This window comes from Capsicum annuum, chromosome 5, assembly GCF_002878395.1.
Source record: "Capsicum annuum cultivar UCD-10X-F1 chromosome 5, UCD10Xv1.1, whole genome shotgun sequence".
In the NCBI taxonomy this organism is placed as follows: Eukaryota; Viridiplantae; Streptophyta; class Magnoliopsida; order Solanales; family Solanaceae; genus Capsicum; species Capsicum annuum.
The window spans coordinates 1,778,116-1,793,803 of record NC_061115.1 but is presented as its reverse complement, the minus strand read 5'-3'; the positions used below and the strand labels follow the sequence as shown (position 1 = coordinate 1,793,803).

The 15,688-nt window shown below is 36.9% G+C and overlaps 2 protein-coding genes across 7 annotated transcripts; both read left to right on the top strand.

The window, feature by feature from the left end:
- Nucleotides 1–1,130: 1,130 nt before the first annotated feature.
- Nucleotides 1,131–6,462, top strand: LOC107870105. Of its 2 annotated transcripts, none has more exons than XM_016716520.2 (3): nucleotides 1,131–1,690; nucleotides 5,057–5,215; nucleotides 6,024–6,462. In XM_016716520.2, the coding sequence occupies exons 1-3, from the start codon at nucleotides 1,415–1,417 to the stop codon at nucleotides 6,090–6,092; spliced, it is 504 nt and encodes a 167-aa protein (XP_016572006.1). In that variant the 5' UTR covers nucleotides 1,131–1,414; the 3' UTR covers nucleotides 6,093–6,462. The 2 variants fall into 2 exon arrangements, with proteins under 2 accessions (XP_016572006.1, XP_047268344.1); XM_047412388.1 differs by having other exon boundaries at nucleotides 1,276–1,690; nucleotides 5,580–6,462.
- A 1,185-nt stretch (nucleotides 6,463–7,647) lies between these two features.
- Nucleotides 7,648–15,396, top strand: LOC107870104 (mediator of RNA polymerase II transcription subunit 11). 5 transcript variants are annotated; one of them, XM_047412386.1, is made up of 6 exons: nucleotides 7,925–8,029; nucleotides 8,741–8,897; nucleotides 12,186–12,216; nucleotides 12,904–13,083; nucleotides 14,430–14,546; nucleotides 14,954–15,396. In XM_047412386.1, exons 4-6 carry the CDS (start codon nucleotides 13,030–13,032, stop codon nucleotides 15,149–15,151), a joined length of 369 nt encoding a protein of 122 aa, XP_047268342.1. In that variant the 5' UTR covers nucleotides 7,925–8,029; nucleotides 8,741–8,897; nucleotides 12,186–12,216; nucleotides 12,904–13,029; the 3' UTR covers nucleotides 15,152–15,396. The 5 variants fall into 5 exon arrangements, with proteins under 5 accessions (XP_016572002.1, XP_016572004.1, XP_016572005.1 ...); XM_047412387.1 differs by having other exon boundaries at nucleotides 12,125–12,216; XM_016716518.2 differs by lacking the exon at nucleotides 8,741–8,897 and having other exon boundaries at nucleotides 7,882–8,029.
- The last annotated feature ends 292 nt before the right edge of the window (nucleotides 15,397–15,688 follow it).

Genomic DNA, 15,688 nt, shown 5'->3' with positions numbered 1-15,688 from the left:
TAATGTCATTTGAGAATTTGATTCCCAGGTTTGCTAAGGTTGGTGATAAAAGCAAAGAAAACTTGTCAAGGAACATTCAAAGCGCCACCCGCAAACTTCAACGAAAACTCTCTCTATATATAGCTATATATATAGACTTAATATTAAATCTGGCACCCACAATATTAAAGTATTATCTAGTGCAAGTGGTAAAGCTCCCCTTTTGTGGGTCATAGATCGTGGGTTTGATCTTGGTCAGTAGAACATTAGTTTTAATTTTTTTTTTCTTTTGGTTAAACATTGTTGATTTTTTAAAAAAAAAAATTGTTAAGCATTGTTGATTAAAACATCATTAATTGGTTGGTTAATTATTCTATAGATTGAAGAAAATGAATAATCTGATTAATTTAATCAATAAGTTTATTTGGCATCTAGAGATTCCGGATCCTGGATCCACCTCTGAGTTTGAGGAAGGATCGATCCATAATAACCTATTAGTTATAGAGATAAGTATTCAATATCCTCTTGAACTATGGTCAAAGTTATTACGACACACTTCAACTTCACATAGATCCTGAACTCAATTTTAGTTTTTTGTTTTCACGCTTTTGTATTGACATGACATATTTATTACATGAAAATGGATTCACATTAAAGGTGTCATGTCAGCTAAAAAGGACGACAAAAATACACTAAAATTAAGTTCAGGAGAATAATAACACCTCTGTGAAGTTAGAGTATGTCGTAGAAAATTTGAACATAATTCGAAAATACTAGATACTTTACTCCGTATTATAAGCAGTCCTACTCTGCATTTCTGCATGCAAAAGTTGTTTGCACATCTCAAGAGAAAGGATAAATTGTAAAATTATATATTGTAAAATCTCATAAACTTCATGAAAGAATCGATTCACAATAATATTTCGCAAGCAGTCTTATTTTGTATTTTTGCACGCAAGAGGTTGTTTGCACATGTCAAGAGGAAATATAAACCATAAAATTATTGAAAAAACTCATAAACTTCACGAAAGAATCGATCCGCAATAATCTATTGTAAACTGTCTAACTTTGCATTTCTGCACGCAAAAGATTGTTCGCACGTACCAAAAAAAGTATAAATTATAAAATTATTATTCATAAACTTTAAACCTGAATCACCTTCGCACATATCCAAGTTCTAGAACAAACAACAAACAAACTCCTGAAGTATAATTTGTACCATACGTTTCAAAAGTTTTATTAATTTTTTTTTTTTTTTGGCTAATTACGACTATATTTATTTAAATGTGTCACGTAAAATAGAACGGAGGGAATAATTTGCTCTCCAGCTAAGCACTTGAAAGAACTATACTAAGCTTTCCCATTAGAAAACAAAAGAGCACAAACAACTAATCGGAGAAAAAAAACCGGTTGAGTCCGGTCCGGTTCAGTATAAATGGATGGAGTAGTAGGAGCTCGACTCGGCCGGTCGTCAGCTAGATATGCACCAACAACTGTATTTACCGGTCCGGTTCGTAAATGGAAGAAGAAATGGATCCACGGTTCACCGCCGTCTAACTCCGGCAACAACCATAACCGAACCGGCGGAGTTAACGGTTCTCATCTGTTGCTTTTCAAGTGGATACCAGTTACTGTTAGCCAGAATAGTAGTGATAGTAAAAACGACGTCGTAGAGGAACGGCCACGGAAACGGAAATTCAAGTATATTCCGGTACTATTTTTTTACTTATTTTAGTTTTTTTTTTTTTTATTTGCAATTATTGTGTGAATGTATGCAATTATATATATATGTGTGTGTATGTGTTGTGTGTGTGTACCATATATATTCAAATTGGTGCTGTGTATTGTATATATACCATATAAGTATACTTTAATATTAAGCAATTTCACGAGCTTTAATGCTTATTTTTTCTTTTTGTGGGATAAATTCAGGAAAAGATCAGATTTTTTGAAGGAATTCTGTGTGTATATTACTGGGGATGAACTTAATCTACTGTGTATTTTGTGCGCGTGTTTTTTTTTTTTTTTTTTTTTTTTTTTGTGTGCGTATACTGTCCTAGCCTTGTCCATGGACGAGTTATGAGTTAACTGTTGACGGGAGGTGGCAGGTATCTTGTGGAATTAGTTAAGGTGCGAAAAAGCTGACCTGGACACCACAGTTAAAAAAAGAAGAAGAAAGGAACACATAGTATCCCAAATTTACTGGACCGACTAGTTCAAACTGGCGTTCTAAGAACCGGCCTATTTATTAACTTTGTCCATTTTGACCCGCATAAATTCAGTACAACCTGTACATTTGACACCTCTCGCGTAGTGTGTTGTATATAACATTTAAGTAAACTTCAATATTAACCAATTTCGATCAATTTTAATGTTTTATTTTTGTTTTTGTGGGATGTGTTCTAGAAAGGATTGGATTTTTGTGAAGAAATGAACTACGTGTTAGATGATGGTTTAGCAAAACTGTGTTGAGGGTCTGTTAGAAACAGTTTCTCTCCCCATAGAGGTAAGGTTGGGGGGAGGAAGGTCATCCTACCCGGTTGTTGTTGTTTGGTTTGGAAGAACTAGTTAGCATTGGCGGACAGACTGTTTCAACGATCTTTGATGTTTTTTTTTGTGGGATGTATTCTGGAAAAGATCAGTTTTTATGATGAAATGAACGAGGTGTAGATGAATTTTGGGGTTTTGGATTTATTGTTTTTCCTTTTTTCTTTTTTTATGTAATGGGGTTCGAAGAACTGTGCTGAGGGTGCATCGGAGACAGTCTCGCTACCCCCACAAAGGTGAGGTAGGGGTAAGGTCATCCTATCCACTTGTGGGATTAGGCTGAGGATGTTGTTGTTGCGGGTTTGGTTTGGAAGAACTAGTTAGCATTGGCGGATGGAGTTTTTGAACGAACTTTAATGCTTTTTTCTTGTTTTTTGTGGGATGTGTTCTTGAAAAGATCAGATTTTTCGAATAAATGAGCTAGGTGTTAGATGATGGTTTAGGTTTTTGGGTTATTGTTTTCCCCTTTTTTTTAACATAGTGAGGTTTGGAAGAACTGTGTCAAGGGTCTATTAGAAACACTCTCTACCCCCACAAAGGTAAGGTAGAGGTAAGGTCATCCTATCCGCTTGCGAGATTACACTTGGTATGTTGTTGTTGTTGTTTGGTTTGGGAGAACTATTTAGCATTGGCGGACAGAGTGTTTCAACAAGCTTTGGGATGTATTCTGGAAAAGATCAGATACTAGGTGTTAGATGATGGTTTGCATTCTGGGTTTATAGTTTTTCCTTTTTTTACATAATCGGGTTTCGAAGAACTTTGTCGAGGGTCTATCAAAAACAGTTTTACCCAGAGAGGTAAGGTAGAGTTGGTCATCCTACCCACTCGTGGGATTAACTAGGTATGTTGGTGGTGGTGGTTTGTTTGGAAGAGCTAGTTAGCATTGGAGGACAGAGTGTTTCAACGAGCTTTGATGTTTTCTTTTGTTTTTGTGGGATGTATTCTGGAAAAGACCAGATTTTTTTAAAAATAAATGAGCTAGGTGTTAGATGATGGTTTAGGTTATGGGTTATTGGTTTTCCTTTTTTTTCTTAGTGGTGTTTGGAAGAACTGTGCTGAGCTTTTATCAAAAGCAACCTCTGTACTCCACAAAGGTACGGGTGAGGTCATCCTACCCGTTTGTGGGAATACATAGGGTATGTTGTTTTTGTTTGGTTTGGAAGAACTAATTAGTGTTGTCGGACTGAGTGTTTCAACAAATTTTGATGTTTTATTTTTTTGTGAGAGGTATGCTGGAGAAGATCAGAGTTTTTTGAAGAAATGAACTAGGTGTTAGATGATGTTTTAGGGTTCCGGGTTTATTGTTTTTCCTTTTTTTTTTTTGCATAGTGGGGGTTGGAAGAACTGTGCTGAGCATCTCCGGGAAACGGCGTCTTTACTCTACAAAGGCAGGGGTAAGGAAGGTCATCCTACTCACCTGTGAGATTACACTGGGTATGTTGTTGTTGGTTGGTTTTGAAGAACTGGTTAGCATTGATGGATAGTGTGTTCCGTTTCGTGCACAGAAGGGAGGAAATTTAGTTCATGAGACCCTAGTTCACTTGAGTAGACTCGAAGTCTCTTATCTTAGCTAGATCTCGTTCACTCCACCTAATCAGAAGCAGTGGTGGAGCCAACATTATCATTAAGGGGTTCAAAATATATAAAGTTAAACACACGATGAAACAAGGGGATTCAATATCTATTATATGTACATAAAAATAATTTTAACCTTGAATATACAGTATAACCAAAACACTTGTCACAATTCCCTTTTCTAAAGTCAAACCAGCATTTAAGATGTATTTTTAATATGAGAAAAATTGCAGTTTATAGTACTTTCCATATAGTATTTGAATATCTAATATTTAATTAATCTAATCTAATTTAGCTTTGAAAATTAGTCAAATTGACTCTCGAGAAGCGAAAAGTGACAATTATTTTGGACTGGAGGGAGTATAATCTCCCTTCCTTTTCTCGTACATTAGTTTGACTAATCTATATGTAAGACCGAATCATTTTTTTCCTTTCCATTTCTCTGTCACCCTTTTCTGTTGTGCAGATCCAAACGTGACAGAAGGCTGAGAAGTATGCTTACGATATCTTACTGATAAAACAGAATTACAATTACTCTTCCTTATGTGGTTCTGCGGTTCTCATGACGCTGATTCGTTTGTTGTGTTACTGAGGAGTTTAGCAAGACAATTGCTGCGCTAGGGATTTTAATAAGTACTAAAATGTTTTAGTTGGAATGTGAACCTTTAACTTTGTTTTGTAATTATGGACATTCTCAGTATACCTTATTGCCTGGTGGATATGAAGAGGCAAATGTCAAATTAAATCCGTTACAGCTGATTGTCTGAGTTATGCATTGTCCGTATTCTGGTGGCAAAGCGTACTTGATCTATACCAAAGAAATATGCAGTGTGCCAGTATTTTGTATATTTCTTTCGTTCACTTGGATTGCTTCTTCTATGTCACTAAACATAATAGGATTAGTTTGTGCTGTTCCAGTTGACGTTTTACTTTTTTCTTAAAATGGTTGAGATAGATGAAAGTGATTGAAGAACAAAAGAATGATGCATCGGAACAAGCTGAAGATGATATTAAACCAATTGAAAGTGACACAAACAGTGAGGAGCCAACATCTCAGGCAGATGGTTTTGATGAAAAACCTGACATCAATGACATGCCCATGGAAGAGACTCAGGTACTTTAAATTCTTTGCGCCTGCTGTATGAATATTGTGTAAAAAGGAGCCAAAGGAAAAACAATCAAAGAAAAGGGCAGCATGGTTATTTGCTGTTTGCATTTTCATTTGTGTACGAATGAGTTGACGCTTTTCTAAATCAGAATTGGAAGGTATATAATTGTTGTAATTGCCATCTTTTTAACAAATCGGATTCACACAATGACTTCGTTTTAGATAATATATCATTCATTTGCCAAACTTGTTCTATTTTTCTTTTTTTGGTTCTATTTGATCTTTGTTTTTGTGTCCTTCCTGTTGATGCCTTTCTTTAGCTTCTTTGGAAGTGTCTAATACATAAACACACACTCAAACTTCGCTTCAGGTGGCAATAAACTCTCCAACTTTGAGTATGCACATCTATAGACCTCAACTTGTTGTATCCATTGTGTCAGTTGAACACTCCAACCTACAGAATAATCATCTAGACACCTCCAAACTTAATATGCCATGTCATCGTTGGATGTCCATGAGACACAATGAGGACGAGCTGGAGAGTGTAGTTACCAGTTGAGACCAAGTTGCGGTGTCCAGATGTCACGCTCTCAAAGTTGGATTGCTTGCTTGCCAGTTGAGGCCGAGTTTCAGTAAAAGTTTATGTATTATACGTCATGATTTCTCTCCCTCCCTCGTTTTTTCTTTTGTTTGAACTTGGTCTGGCTATACACTCCAGTTGTCTGGCTAGAAACACAATCCAAATTTCACGGGTCTAACAATGAATACGAGATAATGCGCACAATTGTCTGAATGAGTTTTTTTAATCTTTCAGCCTCCGAAGAGAAAACCTCCAGAGCGACAGGACTTAAACGAAAGGACTTTGGACTTGTCTTTGGGTTAGAAAGCTCGCGATGGAAACCACTCCGACTCGAAAATAGGTCAGGCAAGTGAACTCCAGGAGCACCACCAAAGTCATTAAGGCTTTTCCAAAAATGTTGCCCTCTGTGTCTTCATATGACACATAGGCCTAATGTAATTGTATTCTGAAATTATTGTGTACTTTGCAGAAAACCTTTTATGTTGTTCCATCACATTGAAGTGCTAGGGCACAACATGTGATGTGTGGGTTTGGCGTGCGTCAAGGGTTTGAATCTTGACGCAGGCAAAAGGCCGGGTATTTAAGTAGCGGTGTGTGTACCTATTATCCATCGAGTTTCAAACTGCGCTCGATGATTTCTCTGATTATAAAAAAAAAATCACATTTAAGTGCACATTCATTTCTTTTCTTCTCATTGCTTCTAGTGTTTGATGAATCTTTGATAATCATGCTTGAGAAGGCAGGACAGCCTGGTTCACTAAAGTTGCCGCTATGCTGGGGAATGCAAATTAAAGTATATTATGGCATCACAAAAATGTACAAATGAAGTCTGAGGAGAGTATATTCAAGTAACAACAAAATTATCCTATAAGTGAAGTTTGACGAGAGTTAACGTTATCTTGGAATATGTAGAAATGTTATTTTTGCTAGACCTTTTGACTTTGTTAAGTAACTTATATATATAACCACAAGGGTTGGCGTGGTGGTTCAGCACCTTACCCCTTAAGCAAGAGATTGGGGGTTCGATTCCTACCTCTGGTGAATAGAAAACACTCTGTGGCCAGTTTCCTACCGCTTAGTGCGCTGACCCTAGGAACGGAGGATTAGTCTCACGGTTGTCGGCTGTAGGCATACCTTGGGAAACCAAAAATATGTCTCACGACTGCTGACTATGGGGTTATTTTGGGAAACAAAAAAATAATAATTATATATATATATATATTGTAACAAAATCAAACGACCAATATAAGTTTTAAAAAAATCATATACTGAAAGCAATCGACTTATGATTTTAAATTTAGAAATGAAATCCTTAAACTGTTTGAATTAAAATTTTTACATATTCGAACAACTCAAAATACTTGTTTACCAAAAGGAAAAAAAAAAAGAAAAAACTCAAAATAGATATTAAATATTTTTGAGTAACATGAGACTTTTTTTATGGTGGTGGTATGGACTGTTTACATTTTACCTTTTCCCTCTAATTTGTGATAGAGATAAATAGTAGGTGATTTCTTCGAATCTGTTTTAAATAGTAGGTGATTTCTTTGAATCTGTTTTACTCTCTTCGTTTTAAAAAGAATGACCTACTTTCTTTTTTAGTTCGTTAAAAAAGGAATACCCTTTTTCTTTTTTGATAACTTTTTAATTTTAACTTTTCGTGTGATATGTTTAAGACTACAAGATTAAAGAATATTTTAGTACATTTGACATATTTTTAATTTAATACTACAAGATTAAAAAGTTTCTTTATTTTCTTAAACTTTAGGTGCGCTTGATCCAAATACCATAATTATATATTAAAAAGGATGAAATTCAGAAATAACATACTTATCTCCTTAATTATGAATTTCATAGCAACGGTTTCATAATTACATAATATAACAAGTTGTATTTTGTATTTTTACGAACTGTTGCTATAAAAATATAAATACGATTTCTACTGCCTTTATGGTCGATATGCATTTTGTTTTTTTACAAATTGTTGCTACAAAAATACAAATATATATGTTATAAAATATAATTTGATAAAAGTGTTGTTGGTTTTTTGTAATTTATACTTAAAGTAAACTTAGAATTAAAAAAATATTGTAATTTGAATCTCGAAATCCAAGTGAGTATATAAGCCCCAAAATAAAATTTAAAAAAAAAAAAAAAGGGTGAAGCAAAAGCAACTCATAGCAGACTCCATCTCCGACCGACCCGCCGGCGACTGCCGTTAATTCTCGCCGTCGTTGAAGGTAAAAAATTAGCTCGTTATATATACATATATTTTTTAAAATTATTTATTTTCCTTTTCCAGCTATATAGTTCGAATAATTTTTGTGTATAGATTTATGAACAAATTACTGTGAATATTAAAAAAAAAAAGAAGGATTTTTACGCGAATAGCGGGCAGATATACTGTTTATTTAATCTAGCTGGTAGACATAGATTATACACGAAGATACATATCTTTCTTTGAAAAAAAATGATGACATTTTTGAAGAGTTGGAGCAACATAGTTCCACATGATACTGGGTACCTAACACCAAGTACTGGTAACTCTGTCCACGAGAGGCGGAGCCAGGATTTCAAGTAAGGGGGTTCAATATTCAAAGAAAACTAAGTCGAAGGGAGTTCAACACCTATTATAACCACATAAAAAATAATTGTAATCATGTATAAATAGTATATTTTTCCGTCGAAGGGGGTTCAGAAGAACCCCTAAAGAGGGCTGGCTCCGCCTCTGCTGTCCACATGATGATATGCATATTATACGTGGATTATTATACATGTATTATATATCTGTCGGCTATTTTTAGTTTGATCTCTGGAAAATAACATAAAAATACACCTTAACTAACGATATTACTTATATCTCCACCCTTACAAAGTAATTACAAAAATCTCAACTATATTATGTATCTTCGTTGTTGGATGTATGAGGATTTAATTATGTTTCTTGACAGATCCAAAATCGGAAAAAATTTATCTTCGTTGGATTTATTGGGAGCTAATTATGTATCTCGATGAAGGGGAGCCTTGGAGTAACTGGTAAAGTTGTTGCCATGTGACCAGGAGGTCACGGGTTCAAGCCTTGGAAACAGCCTCTGGCAGAAATGCAAGGTAAGGCTGCGTACGATACACCCTTGTCGTGGGGTCCTTCCCCGGACACCGTGCATAGTGGTAGCTTTAGTGCATCAGGCTGCCCTTTTTTAATTATGTATCTCGACAGACCCAAAATTGGGATTTTCAGTAATTACGTAAAATGTCGGGATTTTCTGTAACTAAGCTTCAAACTGTAGGGATTTATGTTGTTTGCCCTTAATCTATTGGGTGGACGGCTATTTGGGTTAATTCTTTGAAAAATAAAGGATCTTTATGTGAGTAGACGAGCAGATTTATTGTTTACTTTTTCTAGCTGGTATACATAGGTTATACATGATCATACACATATTATATGTGGATTATACATATATTATATATTTGTCGGCTATTTTTAGTTTAATCTATTGGGTGGATGGCTATTTGGGTTAATTCTTTGGAAAAAGTAAAGGGAAATGAGAGAAGATGAACAAAAAAATGGAATATGAAATTAGTGCGGTTCTGTGTGACTGGGTGTGGGAGAAATAATTATGGTGAATTAGAGTAGAGGATTAGCAGTTAGGGGAGCAGCGTTGTCTGGCTATCCTCCGGATTACACATATATTATACATTTGCTGCCTATTTTCCGTTTAATCAGTTGGGTGGACAGCTATTTAGGTTAGCTCTTAAAAGAAAGAGGGGGTGGGGGGTGGGGGATATTAATAAAGAATTAATGAAGTAAATGGAGTATGAATTTAGTGAGGTTTTGAATTGTAGGAGAAATTGGAATAGAGAAGAAGCAACATAATCAGGTTAAATAATTAGTCAAAGTTTTATCTCCATTATATTAGTTTAACCACCTAAGGGTGCGTTTTGGTGCAATCGTTAGCATTTTTTGTTTGGTTTTCTGCTGGTCTCGGGTTTGAGTGAAATGTTAGTATTGCTCATTTGATAACCAACATGTCTGGTGGAGCCAGGATTTGAAGTTTTGAAGTTTATGGATTCAGGACTATAGCCCTTTTGAGTTACAGTTCTAAATTGTTGATTCTAACCGAATTCATACCTTGCTCTCTGACTCTGCCCCTGCTTGCGATTTGAGTGTGGAAATAGTCACTCTGTAGAAATGCAAGGGGAAGATAGAGAAATAGTAGGATTGTTGGTTTGCTAACCAGCACGTTTTGGGGGTAGAGGCGGAGCTAGGATTTGAATTTTATGGGTTTCAGGATTCTATCCCTTTTAATTTACTGAGTTCTAAATTAATAATTTGTAGATATTAAATAGATTTCTTAAGACAAATACGGAGTTTGGATGAAAGGTGTTGATTTCGTCTGACCCGTACCTTGGGCTCTGGCACCGCCCCTGCTTGGGGGTTTGAGAGTGTGGAAATAGTCTTTTCCCATAAATGCAAGGGGACGATAGTGAAATGGTAGAATTGCTCATTTGATAACCAACATGTCTGGTGGAGCCAGGATTTGAAGTTTTGAAGTTTATGGGTTCAGGATTTGAGTTACTGAGTTCTAATTAATAATTTGTACATATCAACAGATTTCTTAAGATAAATATACAGTTTGGACAAAAATTGTTGATTTCGGCCGACCCTGTACCTTGGTCTCTGGCTCTGCCTTGTGTGGGTGATTGAGTGCGGAGATAGCCTTTTTGCAGTAATGCAAGGTGGAGACAGTGATGGGTACATGCCCGCTCTTCCCCTATCCCGTTCAAGCCGGGGAGCATTTCGTGCATGAGATGATCCTCCTTTTTCTTTTAGATACTACGAATACCAAAATCCAGATACTAATGTAGGCTTATTGAAATTGAAAAAATTGAACAACCGAGAAGTTGATAGAGCTTCAACGGTAATTGAAATCTTTAGAGATGTAGATTCTAGCATTTGACTTATGGAATTTGTCTGTGTTACAAGCAATGTTGGACGCATCACCTTGATTAAATGGTGATTCGCTGCACACTGTGATATATGCCACTTGATACCAAGTGTTGCTGCTTCAAAGGCACTATTCATGGATGATCAGATGGTGAAAATCTTTAGACTGGCGCCATTTCCAGGGAAGAAGCAGCGGTAACGTTTGTGCTTCATTGTTAAACATTCAATACATGGAGTAGCAATGGATGAACTTTTGGCTATTCCTATTAAGGTTAGCTACCCAGGGGTTTCCCATATAGTGGGGTAGCACAAAATGTCACTGTTCTGGAATCCTGGATTTCCATTATTATGTAGTAGCCTAGAACATAGTAGTATGGTCTACTACTTTTCCTAACTTCCTTTCAGGGGATAACCTTTGCGCTGAGTTACGAGGTATCAGCAACTAGCAATCCATGCTAATAAGCCTAAGCCTAAGCCTAACATCCTGTCAATCATGTTTCACTGACTTTGTTAAAGAATTTCCATGCAGCCCGTGCAATTCCACTCTCAACTAAAATGTGCTTGAGTCTTTGCCTTGCCAACTCTTTTTGTTCCTTTATCATTTTCCCTAACATTTTCTCTTAGGAACAAAAGGAGAATAAGAAACAGTTTTAACTGGCTGCAAATTTACTTATGTTTTGTCATCCATTGAGTTTCCATTTAATTGGTAAGTTTTCCTTTATCTTTCAAAGAGTAAATCATGGCTGGCCATGGATGGTTTCATGCAGAGTAGAGGTAGGCCAAAGAAATAGTGGAGGGAGGTGATTAGGCATGACATGAAGTATTTGCCGCTTACGGAGGACATGTTGATAGGAAAGTGTGGAGAACACGGATCAGGGTAAAGGGTTAGTGGCTAGGAGTGCGTCCTTACTAATAGAGAGGAGTGCTTTGTGTGTAGTTGTGTCTGTAGTCATTATGTTACGCATATGTCTTGTAGTTTCTTGTTTGTGGTGGTTTGGTGTTGGTGATTTCGATTAGATAGTTTATAGTATTACTCTATGGGTGTCTTGTTTCTTGTATCTTGTATCATTCTGTAGTGTGTCTTTATGTTTTTATAGTTATATTCTGAGCCGGGGTCTATCGGAAATAGTCTCTCTACTTCGTCTGAGGTAGTGGTGTGGGCTAAGTATACTTTACCCTCCCCAGACTCCACTTTGTGGGAATACGTCGGGTATGTTGTTGTTGTAGTTAATCATGGTAAAATATACTTCGAAAGGGTGTTGTTGTTGATTACCTATTAAAGTGAAAGGTGGACTAAAATGTGGGAATCCTCTACTAATTTTGTTGTTTTCAGTCAATGACTATCCTAAAAATGGAGCTCAAGCAAACAACGTTGTTATTCGTTTTGCAGAGTACAAGCTAGTTGTTTAGAAAGGATATTAGGCAAGCTAACAACGTTATTCCTTTTGCAGAGTACAAGCTATCTGTCTAGCAAGAATATAGGTACCTAAGTTTATATTTTTTCTGTGACCATATGTATTATGTGTAATATGGCTTTGATTTAATTGCTTCTAATTATTGTACTGTTCAATATTCTCCTTTTGTAAAACTGAGATGAATTGAATATACAACAACAACTGCGCCTCATTCCTAAACAAGTTGGGTCGGCTATATGACTCCTCACTTCTCCAAATAAAAATAAAAATGTATATAACATGATAATTCTTTCCACGTCTTTCAAACTGATCAATTGTTATGAATAGCTAATTGTTTTACAGAACTGTCAACTTCATAATATTATTTCTTTATTTTTCTTACGAAATAGAAATTTATCAATTTGATCTCATACTTGAGGTGGGGGGGTGGAAAGTTGAATGTCTCTCACGATATTCAAAAGAAAAACTCATTTGTACTATTTAAATTCTCTGGAGCAATCATCTAGTGTCCATTCACCAGAGAAACACACTTTTCTTTCCACAAACCCGAAAGAGGGTGCTTGGTCTGTTCATGAAGGAATATTTTGTTTATAAAACTCAAAATAGTGGTCCTGATAGTGTTTGTAGTATTGGAAGGGTATAGTGGTGGTAAGTTTAACGTACATAAAACTTATTAGAGGTAGGTTTCTCTTCTATTCTTCCCGGTGATTACACAAGGTTTCTCTCTGATTGTCCTTTAATTATTTGACTGCAGAGACATCAGAACTGCACTGAACCAGGTTTTCTAGATTCTGTTGAATTTCTCCACGTATAGCTCGCTCTTTGGCATTGCAATTCAGTCATCTTCTTCACCACTACGGACAGCCTCCCTCAGAACAACATGGATTCACCAAGCCAGAATACTTCGTTGCAGCGACTGCAAAATGTTGAGAAGGTAAATGCTTTACAGAGTTATCGACTTAAGATGGGTCGATTTTCTGTAGCTGCTACATTTGTATCTTTGTCGTCGAAATACTTTTAGTTCTGATTTCAGTTACTGATACTACATTATTGTTCCCTCCCTACCCGAGTCCTTGTTACTTGCTCTCCTATCCCTTATACCAATGTTTCAAGAAAGAAAGAGAGGGAAAAGAAGAGAAAGAGGAGAGTGTTTTCTGAATGTAGGAGAAATCCATATCTCGTTGATTGGGTGAAACACATAGACTTGCTTGAGGAAATATGGATGGTGTTAACGGAGTGCCCCATTAAGCTCTCCTAAGCCTTCTGGAGTTCTGGATCCTTCGTTTCCTGGTACAAGAGAAAAGAATGTGAACAAGAGCCGCTTGACCTGGAAACCATGACTAGGAAGTTCATGTCACCTACCTATGTCTGCAGTTTCCAAGAAAGTTCTAGCTGAAAGGAACGAAACTTTTAGCCCTTGTGAAAACTATTCTCACGAAGGCTCAAATCTTTGGTCGCAAAACAGTTCAGTGAATTCAGCTTTTCATTGTTCTTGAAGATTAACTATTTCTTTCTAAAGTATGCATCTGAATCTGGCGATGGTCAATATAATAACTCTATTTTTATTCCTCCTATTAGCCGTACGACCTTCTGAGTAATTACCTCTCCCCTATAGGCTGAATTTTTTAAACTACCAGCCATATAGGTGTCGTGGGATCTTTCTCCGTCAATAGAACTTGAGAGAATAGTATGACTATGCTGTAGGATTCAAACAAGGCGGTTCTCTTGATTCCCAGAAATCTAATGATAATCAAGGGCCATTGCAGCATGCTCTAGACTCCTAAAATAAAATATAACTCGAAGCCAGAGAATGAAGATGGGGATGGTGTTGAGGATGACGGTGATGATGAATAAATAAAGAGATTGTGGAGTGAGAATAGGGTCTGAAAGGGCTATTCAGACTTCTGTTTGTATTGTTTGTTTTCTTCCTGTCTGGTTCATTAAGTATCTTCCACAAACACCAGGCTGACCTCAAACAGTTAGGTAATCAAATCGAAATCAAGATCGTGCTATCATATCCCCTGAATATCTGCTGACACGAGTTTTTCCTGGTCTAGCAGAAACAGCATCGCTGTTGTTTCCTAGTCTTTGGTCTTCTTCAGATTAAAACTCCGGGGTGATTGTAGCATGTCAAGTGCAAACGCAACTAACTGTAACTTGATGAGGAAATTATGATCATAACTTTCAACGGGGAATCATTAATCACTTATCGTGATAAATGTAACTGAAACATTACCGACACATACCGGCTGCTGTTTTATCTTCCTTTGATGCTTGCAGAGGATAGTCAGAGTTCTGGAGTTAGCAGGAGGTGTAATGGATGAAATGGCAAATCCAAGCGGCCCCAGGAAGGAGCTTATTAACAACCATTGCAGCGAGTTCATGCAACTAATCAAGGTTTGGATACTCTTTACTTCTTTGCACCTGGATATTCGTGAAACTGGAAACAAAACCATGTAAATCTGTAATAAGAAGCCGTTAAACTTTCTTCTTGTCATTCCTGGCATTTGAATGTATGATTCGATGACTCCTGGCATTTGGTTTGGATTTTGAACTTTACATTGCAACCTAGGAAACAACCTCTCTACTTCTTCGGAGGTAGCGGTATGTGGACTGCGTACATTTTACCCTCCCCAGACCTACCTCACTTTGTGGGAAAGACACTGGGTTTGTTGTTGTTGTTCTTGTTCTTGTTGTTACAGTGCAACCTAGTCGTCCAGGATTATTGAGTCCGTACCTTTTGTTCTGATTGAACGTAGATTAGCTTAAGAACTAAATGGATGATATTTTACCGATTACAACAGGACATCCAGGTAACACTACGCGAAGAAATCAAAAGTGCATGTGAATATCGTCCATTTGAGAAGTGCGACTATGTACCAAGAATATCAAACGAGATCTGTTGCAAGAAACTAGAGTATGTCATTTCTCAACTTGATGATATGAAGCGAACAATCGAGGGGTATCATGCTGCAGCGTCAGACCATATGGTCCTCGATTAGTAGGTAAGTTACTCAGTGTAGCGCTGCTTCCTGTTCACATGACAACAAAAGTATCTACAACGACTACTACGCCTCAATCCCTAGCACGTTGGGGTCGACTACTTTGCCATAAGCAAAGATGAGTTGAAGTAACTGAATTTTTAAATGTCCTTGTAGTGTTGGATTTGTACCTATCAAGTACTTCAATTCAGTTGTAGTCATGGCAACTTTTGTGCCCACCTTGTTAATTAGAGTTTATTTTTTTATTTTTTTTTTGACTTGCACCGGGTGTCCGAGACTCTTCGAGTCCCGACTAATCCCGGGGGTGCACAGGCCCTTGGCAAGGAGTTTCCCGCAAATGCACCACGGGTAATTTAGGGTTTCACCCAGTCCGATGACCCTCAGATATTGTTTGCACCCAGTGGGTATCGAACTTGAGACCTTGAAAGGGAGCACCCCAAAGCTCAAGCCAATTACCACCAAGCTAAGCCCTAAGGGTTAATTAGAGTTAATTTTTTTGTGCACCAAACTACTATAACATTTCAATTCTAAATGAGT